At 33.1% G+C, this 21,119-nt stretch overlaps 1 protein-coding gene across 1 annotated transcript; it reads right to left on the reverse strand.

Annotated features, from left to right (window-relative positions):
• Positions 1 to 10,354: 10,354 nt before the first annotated feature.
• Positions 10,355 to 16,593, reverse strand: LOC148601500 (uncharacterized). Its single transcript, XM_088556409.1, has 7 exons — positions 16,536 to 16,593; positions 15,915 to 16,061; positions 15,592 to 15,808; positions 12,198 to 12,350; positions 11,624 to 11,750; positions 10,871 to 11,024; positions 10,355 to 10,492 (listed from the first exon to the last, which is right to left on the reverse strand). Exons 1-7 carry the CDS (start codon positions 16,591 to 16,593, stop codon positions 10,473 to 10,475), a joined length of 876 nt encoding a protein of 291 aa, XP_088412535.1. The 3' UTR covers positions 10,355 to 10,472.
• Between the last annotated feature and the right edge of the window lie 4,526 nt (positions 16,594 to 21,119).

The raw sequence follows: 21,119 nt of genomic DNA on the forward strand, positions 1-21,119 counted from the left end.
TATAAAGATCAGATTCAACCGTTCATTCCATCAATTTCCGTAAGCTCAAAATCGGATTTACTTGTGTGTGTTGTATATTTTTTTTTGTGTTGGATGCAGGTCTTTTTACGTTATGTGGTTTACCTCCGTCTGTTTCCGTTTTATATTTTTTGTCTTCCCAGTATAATTTTATACATCGATTTATTTTTGTTTGTATGTACTATACCTCATGATTAGTTACTATATCTTACTCAGAACCATGTTGTGATTTATGAATTTGCTGGTCCCCCATTATCATCTCAAAGAGGTTCCATAGGGAATAGATCAAGGTGTTTTAACTTACCAATGTTAGGTATGCATAATACTATATACCAAAATTTTAAACGCGTTTTTATTGTTTAAACCAGCATTTGTTCCACTAGCATGTTACACAGGGAAGGAAATAATAATGTTTTATTGATGTAACTATATGTTTTTGGTTCAATACAACAAAAGCATTTCAAAAAAGTTAGCCGTCTGTTTTATGCATTTTTTTTTTTTTTTTTTTTGTAACGAAAATTTTGGTATTCTGATGGAAAAACTATTAGGATATATTCTGTATGGTTGTATTTACAGACACCAATTGTAGACAAAATTCGCGAAATGTTGCTGTATCATGTATTTTCTGTCAATTCGTATATCTCCATGACATGTTTCTTGGGGTTTTTTTTATTGAAAGAGTAATCAAGGGAACCAAGATTCTAGCGGAAATAAAAAAAAAATAGTCCCGGGACAAAGAACAGACGGGGAAAACAGACACACACAAGAAAGAACATAAAATAACTTAAATAACACATGCAAAGTAAAAACCTAAATGAGCAACTCGGACTCCACTAAAAACCGGACATGGACCAGGTGTACCTGTAGTGATAGCGTCCTCTGCTGCTTTTCTAGAGACATCCGCCGAATTTGTTCATAAAAAGTCAAGTTCAGGGTGAACGAAAGAGGAAGGAAAACTATGACACGTTAAACTTATCAGTTTTCAGATGGATACACCGTAACGATCCACGAGTTCATGATGACGACCATAAAATATCTGTAGTGATGACTACAATCGTGCAGCAACATAACCCTGTTCGAGAAGCCTAATTGTATGAAATCTAGCGTAGTAACGGCAAGCTCTAGCATAACGTAAGAGTGATGTAAAAACTCCATTAGCACGTGCTGAAGGGATATTTCCAAAGATGAAAGGAAAGTTGACAATACGGAATAAAATTTCATCGCGTTTGTCGTATAATTTGGTCATTAGTTGTCCTTTACCATCGATCTATAAGTGTAGGTCAGATGTGATACTGACTTCACAGTGTCTATAGTATCTTTTATTTCATATTATTTAGGGTAGATGCGATGAACAAAATATTTTTGAACATTAACAAGATAGTCTTGTCTTTTTAAAATACTTTCTATTCTAAGTAAGTTATACATTTTCTTTTTCTATTGTTTATGAGTGCCTTATTTAAGAGATGCCATCGCATGCCTTGTACGGATTCCCATGCATATTTCAGTCACACAAACAACTTGACAAAACTTCAAACGTTGTTTTCTTAACCGTCACCCTTGTTACGCAATTGGTTGCCCCATGATAGCTTTTGGTTATTTGAGTCGGCAATAAACTTTAGCTGTCTCTCCTTTACCACAGAAATGAACTATTTGTGTTGTTTAGTTTGTATGTAATGTCAATCATCGGTAATTCTCTATTTGCCACAAAATGGATAAATAACTTAGTAGTAGAAAGGCAATTTTTTTCATTTTTTTCAAATGGTTTGGTGAGATTTTCCTTCATTGTTCATTTTCACAACAGAGGGTTCAAAACCTCTCATTGACATTTTTTTCAATGTCAAAACCCTTAAAGTAGTAATGCTTTAGTAAAAATGGCTTATTAGGTATTTTCTGTTGAGTTGTACTACAATGTATACTTCTGGGGTTCTTTTGATTAATTCTGGCGATTTTCATTGTCAGAAAAAAATGAGATTTTCGATTTTTCGGTCAAAAGTCACATAATTTAAAATAATAAGTTATTGCTCGACTAAAATGGCTCAAATTTGGTATCATTTGATGGATAATTTAATTGTCTACATAAAGAAACCACGAAAAATTAATTTTCAGGACATGATTTTCCAAAAATGTTAGAAATATTATCCCTACCCCAAGAAAACTTGTCTCAGTATCAAACAAAATTCTCATTCACAGCATACTGACATTGATAACTCATGTTTTATGAATTCATATTAAGATAATAATGTACCTTACATATCTGATAAATTCAAGAGCTTAGGTTGTCCTTTTGGGGTGACATTTCTATAAGATCGGAAAAATGGGAATTTTCAGAATTTATGAATTTACTACTATATCACCCGATATTGACTTTTATCAGAATACCGTAGTTTAAACAAGCTTTTGTGTGATACGGTTCATTAATATAATGTTTTAGCTTCAAAATGAGCTCAAGTAATAAATATTTGAAATTCTCTCATTCAAGTTAGCTGGGAAATTGCCACCCCTACATATGATAAAAAATGCCTCAACATGAATTAAAATGGCTATTTTTGCCATATAAACGGTGTATAATAGACATGTTGGGTACTATTGTTTTAATTATCGATGTATTCAACTTATCTACTCATTTCAGGGGCGGATTTTTCAGTTCTAATGTGATATTAATGAGTTTTTCATGAAAAGGGGAATTTTCAGAATTTCATATTTTCTTCAATTTCACTTTTAATTTGCAATTTCTTTCATTTACCTGATTCAAACAAGCTTTTGTATATTCAAATACAATTATATAATGTCTTAGCTTTCTAATTTCCCTTTTTATAATATTTTGTCGTGTTCGGTACAATAAAAGCATAATTTTGCTTGACAATGTGATTGATACAAGAAGATAATAAATGCAAGACAGACATTACGTACAGTTCATGCGATAATTTTCTTTCACATTGGGGCAGATTTTAGTGGGTGGGTGTACCATTCTTTCCCCCAAATGCCCTGAAATACGTTTAATTGTGCATTGCCATGGCTCATTAGAAAGCTTAGATGCTACTTAAATGTGTTTGATTACACAAAAGCTTGTTTGAAGTAGGGTACTTGAAAAACATTGCCCATTACAGGCGAAATGCAAGAAAATATTAAAATCCGATAATTCCCAAGTTTATGAAAAACTTATTATTGTCAGCTTGAAACTGAAAATAACTCGCCTGAAATGAAAAGATATGTTGAACACATCGATACTTAACACAATAGTACCCAACATGACTTTTTTACATCGATTATGTGCTAAAAATTAACATTTTGGTTCATATTTAGATATTCTTTTGATGGATGGGGGTGGCAATTTTTCACCTAATTGGACTTAGAAAAGTTCAAATATTTATTACTTGGGCTCATTACAAAGCTAAGACACTATTTAAGCGTATTTGAATATACAAAAGCTTATTTGAAGAAAATATGAAATTCTGAAAATTCCCCTTTTTATGAAAAACTCATTATCACATTAAACTGAAAAATACGCCCCTGAAATGGGTATATATGTTGAATACATCGATAATTAAAACAATAGTACCCAATATGTCTATTGTACACCGTTAATATATTAATTATTAACATTTGAGTTCATGTTGATGCATTTTTTCCATGGGTAGGAGTCGCAACTGTTCATCTAACTTGACTTAGAAAAGTTCAAATAGTTATTACTTGGGCTCATTTTGAAGCTTGGGCACTATATTTATGTACATTATCACACAAAAGCTTGATTGAACTTTGGTATTCTGAAAAAGAGAAATAACGGGTGTTATAGAAGAAATTCTGAAAATTCCCCTTTTTCCAAATTTATAGTAATTTCACCCTAAAGAAAAATCTAATTGCCTGAATTACTGACATGTGTTAGGTACATCATTATCTTCATTATGAATGCCTGAAATATGAGTGAAATACTATGTCAGTATGCTGTGAATGAGAATTCTGTTTGATACTGAAACTAGTTTTCTAGGGTATAGGTAACATTTTACATTTTTTTTAAAATCCTTCCTTGAAAATTAGTTTTCCGTGTTTTATTTATGTAGGAAATTATATTATCTATCGAATGATACGAAATTTGAGACGTTTTATTTGAGTTAAAACTTGTAGAGTCAAATTTATGTGACTTTTGACCGAAAAATCGAAAATGCCATTTTTCGTATTTTTTGATAAATTCTGACTACGAAAATCGCCAAATTTCATCAAAAGAACTCTAGAAGTATAAATTGTAATAATACTAAACAGAAAATACGAAATGAACTATTTGTTACTGAAGCATTAATACTCTAGGGGATTTGACATTGAAAAAAATGTCTATTTAAGCAATTTAAGGGTACCTGAAAATCATATTTTGGTTGATGAGTGGGGTGCACGGGGAGTTATCTCAGCCCACGTACTACTGTAGTATTTGTTTGTTTCCGATACCAGACCTACCGGAAAGCATACATGCTGGTATGATTATTTTTTGGGACATTTTACCCTTGGCCTTATGATTAGAAACTTATTTAGTGTAATATTCTCAAGAGTTGTTTCAATCACTTTACTTTTTCAAAAAATTAAAAGCAATCTTAATTAAACTTCATACATTGAGTCTTTTTTGAATTATTTTCATAATCAGAGCACAAACTATAAATTGCAAAAAAAATCTATGCTAGGCATCGTCAGAATAGACTACCTTACTCCCTTATAATTGCGCATTTTTATCATCTTCTTTTTAATTTAATAGAAGTGATATTTTATCTCGTGTCTGCAGTACGTAGTGTCGCCACTGAAGAGTTTTGTCGTTCAGATATATATTGAGCATAATTATGATTTTTTGGTCATACTTAAAAAAAGAAAAAGAAAAGGAGTTAAAAAGAACCAAAATTTTAAAAGAAAAAAACTTACCGAATCTTCACGAATGTCCATGTAAATAAGACTTGTTTTACCAGATTACAACAAATATTTCGCTTGCGGCAATTTGATCTTTTTTTCAATTTTCGTCTTTCTACATTAGTATGTTTAGGCCACTACAAATTTATATTATGTCTCGTGATAATTTCATGGAGTTCAAATCAGAAAACAAATTGAATCAACGCAAAAGAAAGGAGGACAAAAATAAATTAAAACAAAAGAAAGGAGGCCAAAAATAAAACAAAACAAAAAAAGGGAGGCCAAAAATAAAACAAAACAAAAAAGGAGACCAAAAATAAAACAAAACAAAAAAAGGAGGCCAAAACAAAACAAACAAGGAGGCCAAAACAAAATAAACAAGACAATCAAATGTTATATATTTATTTCTGTGTGTGAGTGTGTGTCACTTGAATATACGCAAGGCAAAATCGAGCAAGGTTTTGTGAAATTTAAATGTAGTTCTTATTTCAAGCTACTTTAAAGAATTCTGACATGAAGGAAAGGAGGAAAAAACGTTCAAATAAAGCTTACTAAAGGATACCCATTTCTCACAGAAAGCATGTGGCCAACACATAGAAGTTAATATCGCTCAAAACAATGACAAATTTTCATCCATTTTATATCAAAGATGCATCAAAGAATGAATGTTTTTTTTTATTTTCTGCAACAGCTAAAAAAAAACATTGAAAGCATTGGAATTCATTGAGAAACCTATATATCTCTTTGCTTTTTGCATTAAAAATATTTTTACTATATGACATAAATATGATTTAAACATTACATTAAAACAAAAAAATCAGTGTGATAAAATTTACCATGCGTCAACCATATCATAGAGTGTGATGCTTACATGAAAAGCCTCCTAAATTGGATTTAAAAGTTTGACTGGTTCTATATTAAATCTATTTTGCTATTAATTTAATCCTTTAATATGAAAATTGAAGCGAGCAATAATTCATAGTTGTCACCTTACTTAAAAAAATTAAAATCATAAAACGTGGTTCGGGGAATATAAAATTAGTCACATGTTTGTTTATTATAGAAGTTTAAATTGCAATGTGTAATACTTGCAAAAAATTAACAAATGACTAGGATAGCCTTACCATGTTCAAAAACGGTCCTGATTTTACTTGAAGGCATTTGTTAAATGATAATTCCACGGGTCAAATTTCATTGAGCGATTACATGAAACTCATCATCGATCAATCATAGAAAACAGGTAAGTTATAACCGCACGGTAGTCTGAGAACTCTGAAGGTTAAGTTTCTCTCAGAATTTAAAGTTTCGCGTCCGAGTTCGAGTTCCACGAAGGAAACAACCAAATCTGATTTTTAAATTGACAGTTCTGATAACATATCTTTGGATTTTTTCAGAAAACACAAAGGAGAGCAAAATTACAGTATATACATACATAAGATATGATACTACATACTTCACTTACTGTTTTAATATTATAGCTTCAGAAGAATTTAAAGAAAATTAAAGCCGAGGGAATTTTTGTATTTATATTCAAATAAAACTCGACCTAAGAACGATGCATAAGCAGACACTAACGAATTTAGTTTATATGGAGATTATTCAAAGTTTAAAATGTACGTGAAAGTTTGGTTTTATTCGTTAGTTAACTGTTAAGTAATTGATGAGTCATCAGTCGCGAATTAGATTGTGGCGACGAATAATCAATTCAAAAAGTGATCAGTCAAAGGGTTTGGTCTATTTGTTTTTTTAACTATTTAAAATAAAAATTTAGAAGGTTTTATGTATTGAGAACATAATCCAAGGATAAGAAATAGACACAAATTAGACACAAAGAACATTATCAAGGCATCACGACAAGACAGAAAAAAAATGGCAACATGCAACAAAGAACATGAAATAACCGAAATAACACCCACAAAGAAATAAAAGTAAACGAGTTACCCAGATTTCACTAAACAAAATGGAAATGGGAGGATGGACCAGGTGAGGCGATATGTTCGCGTCCTCATACCAATATTAGAGTTTTGTTTAAGATTTGTAAAGTAATCTGTGAATACTGTGTCTAGTTGGAGTTGTAACCTGTGTTGCTGAAATATGTGCAGTTAGCTTTATTATTTAACATAACTTTATCATATTTTCGAAAATTTTGTTGCATATTTCAACAAAATAATACATTTTTGGCAAATTAGGTTCATGTGCACTGTTCAAAAAAATTGAATTTTTGACAGTTTCGCCTTTACATATGTAATAATAAGGTTTTCAGAGTTTAGAAAATAATTGTTATATGCACAATTAAAATTATACAATATTGCAGAATATTCTACAGGTAAAATACAGGTCAAGATATAATCATTTGGGTGTATGACATTTACACCGACTTTAAAAATTACCAAAAATTACTTTCACTTTCGCCAGTTGTTTTATTTTTCATTAGCACCGATTTACAGATAAAACTGATTATTACATTCATGTAATTATGATAAATTCACCATGATATTTAATACTTAAAAGATATGCCGGATATAAGTGTAGATGTACAAGCTCCACGCAGCGGCAGGCATTCGTTTCCTCTCTTACTAACCGCTGCAGACAAGCCTTTATTATTCAAACCAAACGTCGTTTGACAATCGGATAACGTCGCGTAAAATTATTAACTTTTACCGACTTTTCAAGATTCTTGCATTTTCTGAAAGGGCTGGCTGCAGCGTCTTGAGTGAATTTCGGAAGTCATGCGCTGTTCGGAGCTTAGTAAATGAACGGTGTTCCGAACATATACACCGTTAAGTTTGTTAACTTTATGTTCATATTAATCGAAAATATGTCGCAACATTGACTTAATGCACATTGAGACGATCAAAGGGCCATGCGTATAAAATTGTTCACGTGCTAATGGACATGTTGTTATTCATGTAAGATTAGTGTCACCACAGGTGCTGATGAACTGAGAGTTCAGGAATTTTATGTCTTTGTATGTCTTGTTTCGTTTCACCTTTAGTTTATTATTAATCACATAAAGAAGCACCATAGATACAGGGTAACCAAGGGAACCAAGATTCTAGCAAAAATCAAAAGAACGCAATCCAGGGACAAAGAACAAACAAGGAAAACAGACACACACAACAAAGAATCACTACCAAGTGCTTTTGATTTGTATATTGTTATACCTTTTTTGTCTGTAGAAACAACGAACAAATATTTCATAGTCATAAGAAAAATTAAAAAAGGTTCCATGTTATATAATGTTTTTGAGTCGGGATTTTAACGGAGTATGGGGTATACAAGTATAAAGAGATGAAAAATATAGGTTATAATGCTATTGTATTCTTATATTAATCTTGAATTAAGGGTTTAGAATTCCAGAAGATCCTTCGAATGTTTAGGATCCACGTTGAATTAATATCACTATGGGAGTAACAAATGTCCCTCTTTTACAGCTGTGAGTATTGAAGTTAAAAGTTTTCATTTATTCATTTATGTAGGTTGTTAGTATGGAAAAGTATCTGCATTACTTACGCAATTACAATATTATGGATGGTTGAAGAAAGTATACACCTAGGCCTGGCTTGTAAAGATAGGTTTCCACAAAGCCATGTACAGCATATAAGCAGAGTGGAGCAATGGCAGTTTATAGCGGTCGTTTGTCTTACTGGACAGTGACGAGGTGTGTAAGTATGTAAATCCAAGAGAAAAGGCTTTGATGGTAACTAATGATTATTATAACCTTGTGTAATTCTTCTGGTTATTATTATTATTATTATTATTATTCTCCTGCAAATTCTTAAAATTGATTTGGCAAAAAAGGATGGGACAAATTGTTACGACACTTCGAACTATAGATCAAAATCACTAGACCTATCCGTTACGGACTTGCGGGCTATTGACCTGTTAACGAGCTTCGAGTTATCTCTACTTATACTAATTTGTCGTTCTGGACTAATTAGCAAAAACCGTTACAGATAAAGACAATCGAAAAGTGCGTAATGTTTGTCTTGTACTTGGCCAACAAGAATGTCCCGTCACTCAAAGTGGTATATCAATAGATATTTGATTTATTATATCTATATAGAACGAAATCCTTAGAGTACACAAGTATTTATTCCCATACTAAACAACTTCTAATGAGGCTTTAGAAAAAACATGAAAGGAATGACCTTCGCAATTGTTTTTAAACAATTGTCCTTTAATTATATTTATAATTAGTCTTGCATTAGCTTAGTCTGCATGAAATTGACAAAAAAAATCCATAATAATTCTCCATTTTTTTTACGATGGAGGAATGTATTTTGTAAAATCAACGGATTTTTTAACATATAATTTTTGGCCTTTGTCCCTGGATTACTTTGGTTTGATTTCCGCTAGAACCTTGGTTCTCTTGATTACTCTTTCGAATAAAATCAAATGAAGTAAATTCACATCTAAAAAGTTGTCTACATGAAAACATGCGCATACAAACACCCATCCTTCTGTATTCTAATCTTAATGTGTGAAAATGTAATGCAAGCCTGTGTAAATGTCACCTGTAGACAGCGTAGTTGAATTTACTGACCAGTTGATATTTATACTATTCTCTAAACTTCTTTAAGTTTACCAGGGATAGGAATTTTTGACAATGCTTGACAATAGTAAAGCAATTCAACAAGAATAAATATAAATAAAGAGACTTATGTTTTACCTTTTGAGTATTGTAATTCACCATGCAATCAGAAGCAATAATTCCGTATACAACATCGAAAAACACCAAAAAAGATGATGGCGGTGGCCTCAATTATCATTCGCAAATATCTAAAATTAAAAAGGTTCCATGAGAAGGAACCAGGATTGTGCCGGAAGCAATGGTACGATCATATTTAAATAGTTTCTACATGTAACATTGAAAAGAGGGAATGTTCTGGACAAACGAAATTAATGATCAATGCGGGGCATAGATCAGTGACCGACAAAAAATGTACAACTGTAAGGACTATAGAATCTGTATATGAATGTGTTACCTTTGGATAACGTTAGTTCTACTCGGTCTTTTTTGTAAATTATGCCAAAACTTACAATTATAAACAAAACCGCGTTTTGACAAAACACGTAATCTGATGGTAAGAATTTGTTATCACATTTATGGCTTTTTTTGTGATATTTCGGTCCATTGAACTCTTTGGCTAAGCGTCTTGTTTTTTTTTAAATTTTTCCTCATCTAATACCGGGTAAATTTGTCCAAGCCCTTTCAAAGAGTAACCTCTCATCAGCAGCTTTGGAACCGACAAGTGAGAAAACGTTCGAATGCCAATAAGGTAAACAAGAGTATCTGAGAACAAAGCAATTCAAGCTGGAAAAACCACACGAAGAATAAAACAACAAGAAAGGAATAAAAAGTACACACAGAAACCAACAGCACGGATCTCGTCACAACCCGGAGTGCACCCGCGTGTATTTTGCAACGCGCCCACCATGTTTCACATTATAACACGTTTCAATCAAAAAGGACAAAACGAAAGACATTTTGACATTTTAACTAATATGATTTTTATATATTATGTTTTTTAATTTCTGTGTGAGCACAAAAAAATAATTTCTGTTTCTCAGTAATGCCTCTTATGATCTACAAAAAACAATAACACTAATAATATAAATTTGTTATGATATTATATGATTAGGTATTTTAAAAGGAGTGATAAAACATTGCAGATGTTTAACTCGATTCGGCCATTTCTAATTAATCTCTTTTTATGTTAAATGTTGATCGATATTTTTAAAATTCGTTTATTCACTCACTGTTATTGCTGGCCGTCTCGTGAATTCTGGTATAGGGGACCGTTTATGAAGTGAATTATTTTCTACGATCTATTTGCCTTTTGACATTGGTATTTTAAATGCTGAAAACATCAAGTATTTACATTTTGAAAGTTTGACACCCTTGTTTTTTGGATAAGGTATTTGTCGCGCATAAACATTATTTCCCATACTTATATAAACAAACCTTCCCTTTTCCTGTAACGCCGACACGATTTCGCCATCATCTTTAATTTTCTTTTGCTAGCCTTCTCTACATATATTCCCCTGAGCACACAGCCTGTCTTAGCAATACATGTATACCCTCCAGCTTTTAATCCAAACCCAGATATAAAAACACACTAAAATCAACAAAGATCGCATGAAATCAGACGAAATTATTCTACTTACTGTGAAAGTATTACTGCTCGTGGGGTACGAATTTTCGTGGTTTTCGTGGGTTGAGTGAACCAGAAAATTCGGTTCTCAACGAAAAGGAAATTTCCCATTCGCTTGTATTATAAAGTTGTCAAAACCACAAATTCAAATTTCAATGAACTGATAATTTTTCCCTAAACAACGAAAATTCAAAGTACTTTCACAATATGTGACCAACATGATTTTGATAAAAAGAAATGTCAATTGTAAAAAGAAAATCGTAGACTCGATTCACTGAAGTTATCTACAGTAGTAACTAAATTCACCACAACTCGTAAAACTGGGGAAAACACTTTTCGATTGTAAGGATTCATCTACAACATATACTTGTTTTTCTAAATACATATGATATAAGTTACTTAGTAGTGTTTAAATGAAAAACGCTACGTCTTTACTTCCGGAATCCGTCTTTTCAATTTGGAAATTCCATCTTACACTTGTTGTCTTTGATTCCACCTCTATGATTTAGCATCAAGCTTTTTTACTATGAAATTCAACAGCATGACTATGTTTCCATAGCTACCTTTGTATTGAATGGACATTTATGGGTTCCCCTGAAGGCATTTAGAAAAGCATCTGTAGATTTCCCATCGAAATCACATTGATTTACGTCGAGGTTGTTTATTGCCACGTCTATTGTACCAACCCCTCTGAAATATGTAAATAAAAAACATCAACGAAAGATTGGTAAATTTTCAGCCTCGATGCAAAATGTATCTTAAGTCATCAGTTAATTAGATGTTGCAATGTGCACAAAAGACCGGTCCCCGCAGGTATTTACCAGGCAGCCCAGTAGTAATTACCGGAATGAAATCAAAGAATGTTTACCGGATTTGCAGTAAAACAACATCAAAACCCCTAAAATAATGAGACTTCATATCTATATTGTACACAATTTTTGAATTTTAGTTCTAATTGTATACATTTTATTTACTTTTGGATACTGATCTTCTAAAGAAATTTACTCCATGAAACACGTGTGTAGCATAGTAAAATTTGCAAAATTTATATGATTGTTCAGATAATTTTACCAAATCACAAAATGATTATTGCGCTCTGGTCAAGTTCTTCAATGAAATATGTGAACACATACTTACTTAAAAACAGCTGAGCCTGATTTGTCTTTCCCGAAAACTGGTGCTAAATATGTAACCATCCAAACATTGCCACCTTCACAATCAAAATATGGCTTGGACCAAATACCATTTTCTATAGTAGCATAGAATACCTTCCGGTTTTTTGTGGAACCTCTGAGAATAACAATAATAAAGAAATCTTAATCATAATGCTTTGGCATTTTAGTATTGATATGACTATTTTCACTGGATTATTAAAAACTTATTGCTAAAATTCAGCATTTCATCTATAAAACAAAAACAGAATGCTTAACTCTCACACTTGTATATGCGCGTTTGGTATAAAAAGTTCTTTCTGAACATGACCAGATGTAGCAATGTGGACTAAAGACAAGGATGGCTCCTTTATATACTACATTGATAGATAAAAAAAATGTTTGTCTTATCAAGGATGCTTTCAAATTGTAAAAGGAAAGAAAGACAACATAATTAGTGGGTGTAGACAGACAGACAGATTTCGAAAAAAATACAAGTAAAGGCGGAGACAACCATGGTCATTGGAAGCAAAGTTAGACAACATCATGAAGGAGTAGAATCATTAGCTATAAGTCATTGATAGAATGGTACCAAGTAAATGAAAGGATAATAAGAGCAAAGTTGAACACCAAGCCAGTCAAACATTTTAATCCTGGTCCTACAAATTACACAGAAGACAGAAGATGATTTATATGAGCACTCCAAGTGAAAACGTTCTAAAGCAGGATATGATCATCATTATGGTATGAAAGAGTAATGGGTGAAAATGTGGCAGAATGTATGTGAATGGAGATTAGTTGAAGATTTCTTTGTGGAAGTGATAACCTTGTTATTGGTGAAATACTTTCCCCACAAAAAGACACCCACAAGCTTAAATGGGTGTCAGCTGAGTATCATATTAATTGCATCGTTATTAATGGTAAATGGAAGAGATCAATTCATGGTGTGAGAGTAAGACGAGAAGCTGACATAGGCAGTGCCCACCACCTAGTTACTGCCACCATAAGGCTGACGTGGATGAAAGTACTACCAATGTCTACTATAAAAAGGTTTGATGTAGGGAAACTCGGTGACAACAAAATCAAGCAAGACTTAGAACTGGGAAATTAATTCTAAGTACTAAACAGTAATGTGGATTGAACATGACACCTGATAGATGAATATTGGGCTAAAGTAAGTGATACCTTTAAAAAAGCAAGAAAACATATTGGTCTTCAGGAGACAAAGAATGGATTGCAACAGAAACAGTGAAGTTTATTCATAAAGAGTAATCAAGGGAACCAAGGTTATAGCGGTAATCAAAAGAATGTAATCCAGGGATAAAGACCAGACATGGAAAACAGACATACACAACAAAGAACATAAAGTAACTAAAATCATACATACAAGTAACAAAAGTAAATGAGCAACTCGGACTTCTAAAAGAATGAATCTCAAGAAGAAGCTTTGTAACACTCGCTCAGAGAGAATAAAAGAGAGACAATGAGAGAAAATGAGAGCAAACACAAAGAGCAATGAAGAAGTTAAGGAAAAAAGGCAACAAAGAGGGACAGGCAAAAGTTCATTGAAGGAATGGCTGTGGCTAAGGAAGCTGAGAAAGCTGCCTCTCATCAAAGAATGGGAGATTAATACTTTATAACAAAGAACCTTTTTTAGGGAAAAAAAGAAATGCAACATGGGAATATTGATTACCTCTATAAAACAACAAGATGAAAGATGGAATGAACGCTTTGAAGAAGTACTAAACATACCAGACCCTGGCAGAAATATTGGAACAGCAATCCAACAAAGAATATGGAAACGATCAGCGACCAGCAGAAATATCAAAAACCGACCCTTCACCAGCCACAGATATCCTCCATCCCTTTTTTCTACAAGACCAGGAACGAAAACATAATACCAACCACGTCGTCCAAAGGGAACATCATAAAACTAATAAAGAAATGAGATCGAAGAGGGGTGTTTCTAGAAAAGCAGAGGACGCTTATCCTACCGGTGCACCTGATTCATTCTCCCAGTTTTTAGTGGAGTCCGAGTTTACTTTTGTTGCTTTATACGTATTATTTTGATTATTTTATTTTCTATGTTGTGTTTGTTTGTTTTCCCAGTCTGGTCTTTGTACCTGGATTTCATTCTTTTAATTTCCGCTAGAATTATTGTTCCCTTGATATTCTCACTATCAATACAATGCAATATTTTCAGTAAGACAGTCGTGAATTAAGGCAGCAATTGACGGCAAATTAAGAGATGAGCAGGCAGGCTTAATTAAATCTTTTTACTCTGGGTTCAAATGCACAGTAGGCAAAACATTAGCTACTACCTAGATTTTGAAATCGTGAGTCAGACAAGGTTACGAGATGCCATCCCTTCTTTTTATCACAAATATTACATCAATTGACTGTGTAATGTGATCAACCCTTAATGAGAATAACACATGCATTAGGTGGACCCTCTTTTCTAATCTGGGAGATCTTGACTATACAGATTACCTTGAAGCACGTGTTTAGGATAAAACTTCAAAACTATAGCACAATGCCAGAAAGAAAGAACTGACTGAAGATCAACTAGAACAAATCTGAAGATATGTAAATGAAACATCCACACAGGATACAATTAGATGGTAAAAACCTGTTGAATACAAGATCCTTCACATATCTTGGAAGCATTGTAACACCTGATGGTGGTGCAGGAGAGGACAGCCAGGCAAGATGAGAGGACCTCAAGGCAAGGAAAAGCGATACGTGCCTTCAGAGCGTCTGGAAGCCCATCAGTATCGTAGGAACACAACGATCACAATATTTGTGTCCTATCAGTACTGTTGTAAGGAGCCGAATATTGGAGGATAACTGAGAGAGACATCACAAAACTCTCTAGTATTTATGACGAATGTCTAAGAAAGATCGAGAGATATTCTGGCCTGCAAAAATCACAAACAAAAATAGGCACGAGAGAACAAACTCCTCAGACATGTGCGCCATACTGATGGAATATCGATGTCGATGGATTGGGCGTTTCCTTAGGAAACGGACCAAACGACACTACAAGAGTGTCTCAAAGATGGACTCAAGAAGATAAACGGAAACAGGGTTGCCCAAAGACTACATGGAGGCTAACCGCTGAAGCAGGGATGAGCTGAAAAAGAAAGCAAAGGATACAGAAGAGTAGGAAAGGCTAGTCCTAGTGCTTAGTGTTTCCTGGTGGAGCAAGGTGGTAGGGATGCTTTTATGTTCCCAGTTTGCCATATTTAATCTTACGGTAATTATTAGCATGTATGACACATTCATATCTTATAGTCATAATGATGATTTCCAGTGGGTACACAAAAAAAATATGCTTTTATCGAATCCTACATCTATAACGCGTTAGAGTAGAAACAGACCCTTCTGTTGTCTTTGTAAGAACCTCCTTTACATTAGTCCAGTCCCTCTTTGCCAGTTTCTGGTACGATTCATTTTGTGTAAAATCCACTTCTTCGGCTGTATCGGATACTCTTACAGCCCCTTTGTCATTGAATGCAAAAGCTGTCTTGTAAATATTCCTGGTCCAGTAATAGCTGCAGACCCAAACACTGTTGGTCGGCCAGTTATTACTGCTTGCTTCACCAAATTAAAGAAATATGAGTCTGGGTTCAGTTCCAGTGATCCACCTTCTTGCTCTATCCTCATCGTCATTTTGTTGGCGATGTATAAGGCTAGAAGGTACTTGAGTCCCATCGTGAGAATTCCAACTTGACATCTAAAGTCTTATCTGTCTCCTTCGCTGCTGCACAGTTCTCAGGAGTAATTTTGTTAATTGTGTCAAAAAATTCTCTGTTATTTGATCTTAATTGATGACTGTGTTTATGATAATCTACAAATTAAAGACATAAACATTGATTTTCAGAACAGAATGGCCTTAAAGCATTATAATTAATATATCATTTGAAACTTCGTAAGTTTAATCTTGTATAATGCCTTTTCTCAGCAGCTAAAAGAGTTGATTTTTTTATTTTAAAATCGACCATGCTAAGTGATTGTGGAAACATTAAAACATTTTTTGTGTCCATGTTTGTGTGATTTATTTTTTTTTAATTTTGAAATTGTTTTTAAATCCCAGGCCCACTCAGTATTACAATGATTGGTACCTTACAATTGGAAACTACTGCATTTTGCATCAATCCCATGTAAGCATCAAAGTAACTTGTACCGATTTCACTCTGTTTCAAATGAAAGCTTGATAGACTGGTGAATTTGATATGATACAAACATATCACTGATTTCAAGAGTTATTTCCCTTACCCTACGTCTACCTCCTTAAAGAGTATACTAAACAAATTATACTTACATCTATAATGTCTATAACTTTTTGCTGAAATAGGAGAAGAAAATACAACATGAGTCATAGGAGGCAAAATACTGTAATCAACTCATTTTCGCGAAGCTTTTTCTAAAGTATCTATCTTTGGATAACATGATAGCATATCAGTTGGACTGCTACTTAATTTCTTGACTAAAACTCTATTTTATATGTATTCCATTATATGGTGGGTTGTTTGTGGAGATTCAAATTTATTTTCCCGGTTTTTCTTCTCCATGACAAAATTGATGAAAATAAATTGCTCGCGAAAATAAGTTGGTTCAGATTTAAAAAAAACTTCATATGGCATTATAAATTCAAATCAGACAAGGTAAATAATAAGGACATCATGTTGTTTTATTTTCAGCTATTTTAAAAGTAGAACTATTGAACTTACGGGGTTTGTCACAAAGCTTCATGTAGCATTCTACTTTTAAATCGGACAAGGTCAATAATAAGGACAACCTGTTGTTTTATTACAATGTACTAAGTTATGTTAAGTGAAACTATTGAACTTAAGGTTTTTTTCTAGAATCAAAATAGAAATAGAACACGAATATGTGCCAAAAAATCCAGGAAACAAATGGTGCCTTAATAAAAAAAAGCCTCCGATTGAAAAAAATAAAATGTACATGTATTATCAATACAAATAATCTTATTTTAAAATAATGCATGGTTCTTTCTGTTATGTCCATTACTAAGTAAAATCCTTTTCGCATGCTCACTAAAATGATACCCTTAACTCATACTATAGTTAGATAATTCCCTCATTCAATATCACTCTTACAACCAAATGAAAAATCGTCTTCAGTGCCCAAAATTGCTCCAAAATAATTTCTAATTTCTTAGAGGAAGTTGCCTCCTAAAACTTGTCCCGCGCCCCTTTGCAAAAAACCTTCAGACGACATGGGATGGTCTGGGTCACCCTATTTATATAAATACACAAAAATTTACCTCGTCGGAAATGACGTATGTAGAACTCAAAAAGTGACAGACACAAAGCATGTGGTTACATTGTATAGAAACTAGTCTGGTATTAGACTTGTCCTCGATATCAATACTCAACATGCTACACATTTCAGATTTTAATGTTTCATTTTTTGATGTTTCATTTGTTGTAAAAGCAATAACCGTAGCACATTTTTAATGACGCACTGCCACTTCATGTTCAAAATGTGCGACAGGTAAACGCTTGTACACAGTGATGAAACATCAAAAGTGGAATATCCCATTCTTATAACTACATTTTTTTTTCTAATTTCATTGCTACTATGCCGGTATACAAGATGTACATAGAAAACCTAGGCAACATACGGTGAACGATAAAAGTAGTCAACTTAATTGTGGGTGTAGCCTACAAATTCCCGTTGGTTGAGACATCATAGTGGTAACTCTGACTAACGCTATTTGAGTACATTTGCCCCTAAACACATCCGTAGATAACTATACAGCGAAACCTGTCTAAACCGAAGTCTCTTTGGACTTTAAACATGTTTCGATTTAATAGACAGGTTTTTGGTTTACCAAGGTCCTCAATAATTTTATGTAGATTTATATTAAGAGACTAAAACATATCTGGTTTAGAGTGTTTTCGGATTATTCAAGGTTCGGACGGTTTAGACATGTACATTGTGACATTGTATCATCTTTCATCTGCGCATTTACATCTAATAAAACCTAACATTTCTATTAACTTACACTGATAGCCATTGACCTGAGTAGGCACTAAAGTGAAGCTGTACTTACGGGAGCTGATGACAGACGAATGGGCGGACTTGTAAACAATATGATGCCTGTATACTCCAAAACTTTGTTTGAATATCAGTAATTACTAGTTATGAAGAGTCATTGAATCTCTGGCTTCTTCAAGTATGAAAACAAAATTTAAAAAAAATATATATACTTATTTAAAAACAGACTAAAATTTTCAAGTACATTCTTTTGATTACCGCTATAACCTTGGTTCCCTTGATTATTCTTTCGTAAGAAACGTTCAAAAATATATAAAAAGATAGTAAAAATATATTAAGAAATGAACAGTCATACAAGACAATGCGATTAGTACAATATTGTACCGAATCAGCAAATTATGAAAAAAATTACATACCATTAGAGTATGATGCCAAGGAAAGCAGAATGAGTAACATTTTTAGAAACTGGAAATCCATGATTGTAGTTTGCGCGTCCTTTCCGAACCCTTTTTTAACACTTACATATTAATGCGTGTATGACATTCGCAGACTATTTTGTTTTTTTATTAGCATTTACGCTATTCGTTTACCGTTTGATCCCGGAATAATCAACAACACATGTCAGAGAAGCTTTCGTTCTCCAGCAATTACATTGTAGCCGCATTAAGCTTAGACTATTGAATAAGACATTTAGTGTTAAAACAATGTCTCAATTTCTGTAAATAAAATTCTACATGGACATGTACTCAAGATTATGAATTTTCACAATCATTTTAATATTAACTTACGGTTTTAGTTAGTCTCCATACTAGACTGGCATAAAAAAAATGTCTACGCAACTCATATTGAACATCTATGGTTGCGCCGGGCGGATTTTATGCATGAAACACAACCGACACGACTCGGAGATCGATACAAAATGAATTATTAATCCAGCACTATTGCTTGTAAACAAGTGTATTCAAGTCACCAGTTTGATACATTTGAACATGAAACCGTACCTTGATAAATGATGCATTGTAATCCATTAATGGTGTGAAAAAATAGTGAGGAATCTCAGGCCTCTATAGTAAGTAAGTAAGTAATCATGTTATTACAGCGACCTGGGTTAACATATATGATAAATATGTTACATTGAATAAGTATAATGTATCAAACATCCGACCCTTTAGACCTATAAGTCACCTTGAATCTAAATCATTTTATATAGAAACAATTAGATAATCACGATTTGTCAATAGAACATCTTTAACGTAATGACAAAAGAAGAAAGAAAAAGGAAATTTGAAAATAGAAGTATTACAAAACGTTATCAGTTGATCAATTACTTGTATATGTGAGAACGTTTAAAATTGGAAGCTCGGACAATACATTTTGCCAACTACCCACCTCTCCCTATTTCCAGTGGCAATAAAAATTTGTCGACCCCCCATTGTCCTTGTGTCCCATCCCTTTTTCATTTCATCATCATTTCATGTTCATTTTATCATCAATTTCATGTTCATCGTCTGAATATAGCTGAAATATTGCTGCTCGGACATTAAACCCCAACAAACAAACAAACAAACAAACAAAAGCTAACTTCATTGCATGCTCAAACATTAAAAGATTCATCTTAGCAGTATTGTTCCTGAAAGTATATTCGTTAATATGAAAGATCATATTCTAAATGAAAATGGGTTCTGGCTTCACGGTCTGTTGATAACACAGTCTACACAGCCTATCCTCGACCTGTTCACCAATATAACGTCCGGTCTTAATTCGTAGTGGTAAAATACCAAAGTGAAATTGCGCTGAATGAGATCGCTCTAAACTTCTTCTTTCGTGTCTTCTATGTTGCTGTAGCCTGTAACTATTTCGCTGTATCTGTATATAATGCTGTTTTGGGGCTAGCTGCAGCTTGTATTGTGTTATGAGGGTTTCCTCGTCGTTCATAAAAGACCCATGGGTAGCCTTGATCTGACATGTTTCATCCCGGTGGGGTTGTTGTCTCTTTGACATATTCACCAAATCCATTCTATGACTTGTTATATTAAAGGTCAAAAAGAAGCGGAACCGGAGGTTTCATGGATTGGAATGATCCTATTTTTAAGTATATACAATGTTTGTTGCTAATTTTGTGCATTTTTAATAAAAAATAACAGACCGACAAATACCATGGATGCTTTGGGTAATTGTGTGCTTACCAATAATAAATTCTAACATTCTATTGGTTAAACATTGATCAGCTGACATGTAGAAAATCGTATATTGAAAATGAAACGGGAGTCTTTTGTATGTGCAAGTTTTCCAGTAAACGATCCGATTTTCTGGTATTGATGAATCAGGAAGCGGTTATTAGGTCTGCGGAGGAGACTGTGACCAACTTACCAAATAATGTTTACTATTTTGGCTTTTCGCTTTAATTATTTTTGTTATTTTGACAATTAGCCTTACTTACCTGGGTGCTCACTATTCCATAGTATTTTCTAAATAAATCATTGAAAAAGTGCTGCAAGTATTTAACAATAAATTGAGTTAAAGAATATCTACGAAATGGCTGACTCATAAACCATAGCAGGACTATATAGTTGAACATTCTGAATAATTTATGTTATAATGTCACAGTGAGTTTTTCATCGGATATTTAGAAAAGTAGGCACCTGTATAAGGCCCTGACTTTTGTTTTTATTGATTTAAAAAAAAATAAATGTTCTAAATTATTGAAAAGTTCCATTGAAAAATATGGAAATGATTTTATATTTTCCTCATTACTGAAAAAAGGCGGATTTTTAGATAGAAATATTGTTTTCGGTTGCTGCTGAAATGTTCATTACACAGTAAAATATGCAAATATTAGGAAAAAGAATGTTCATAACAGAGTAAGATACTAGTATACAAA

Source organism: Perna viridis, chromosome 12 (assembly GCF_037379345.1).
Source record: "Perna viridis isolate PV_CMFRI_1.1 ecotype Kerala chromosome 12, ASM3737934v1, whole genome shotgun sequence".
Lineage (NCBI taxonomy): Eukaryota > Metazoa > Mollusca > Bivalvia > Mytilida > Mytilidae > Perna > Perna viridis.

Coding starts and splice junctions, on each gene's coding strand:
- LOC148601500 (XM_088556409.1), bottom strand. CDS start 16,593: ATGACTCATGTTGTATTTTCTTCTCCTATTTCAGCAAAAAGTTATAGA. Junction 12,351..15,591: donor CTTACAAAGACAACAGAAGG/GTCTGTTTCTAC, acceptor TGTTATTCTCAG/AGGTTCCACAAAAAACCGGA. Junction 11,751..12,197: donor TCAGGCTCAGCTGTTTTTAA/GTAAGTATGTGT, acceptor TACATATTTCAG/AGGGGTTGGTACAATAGACG.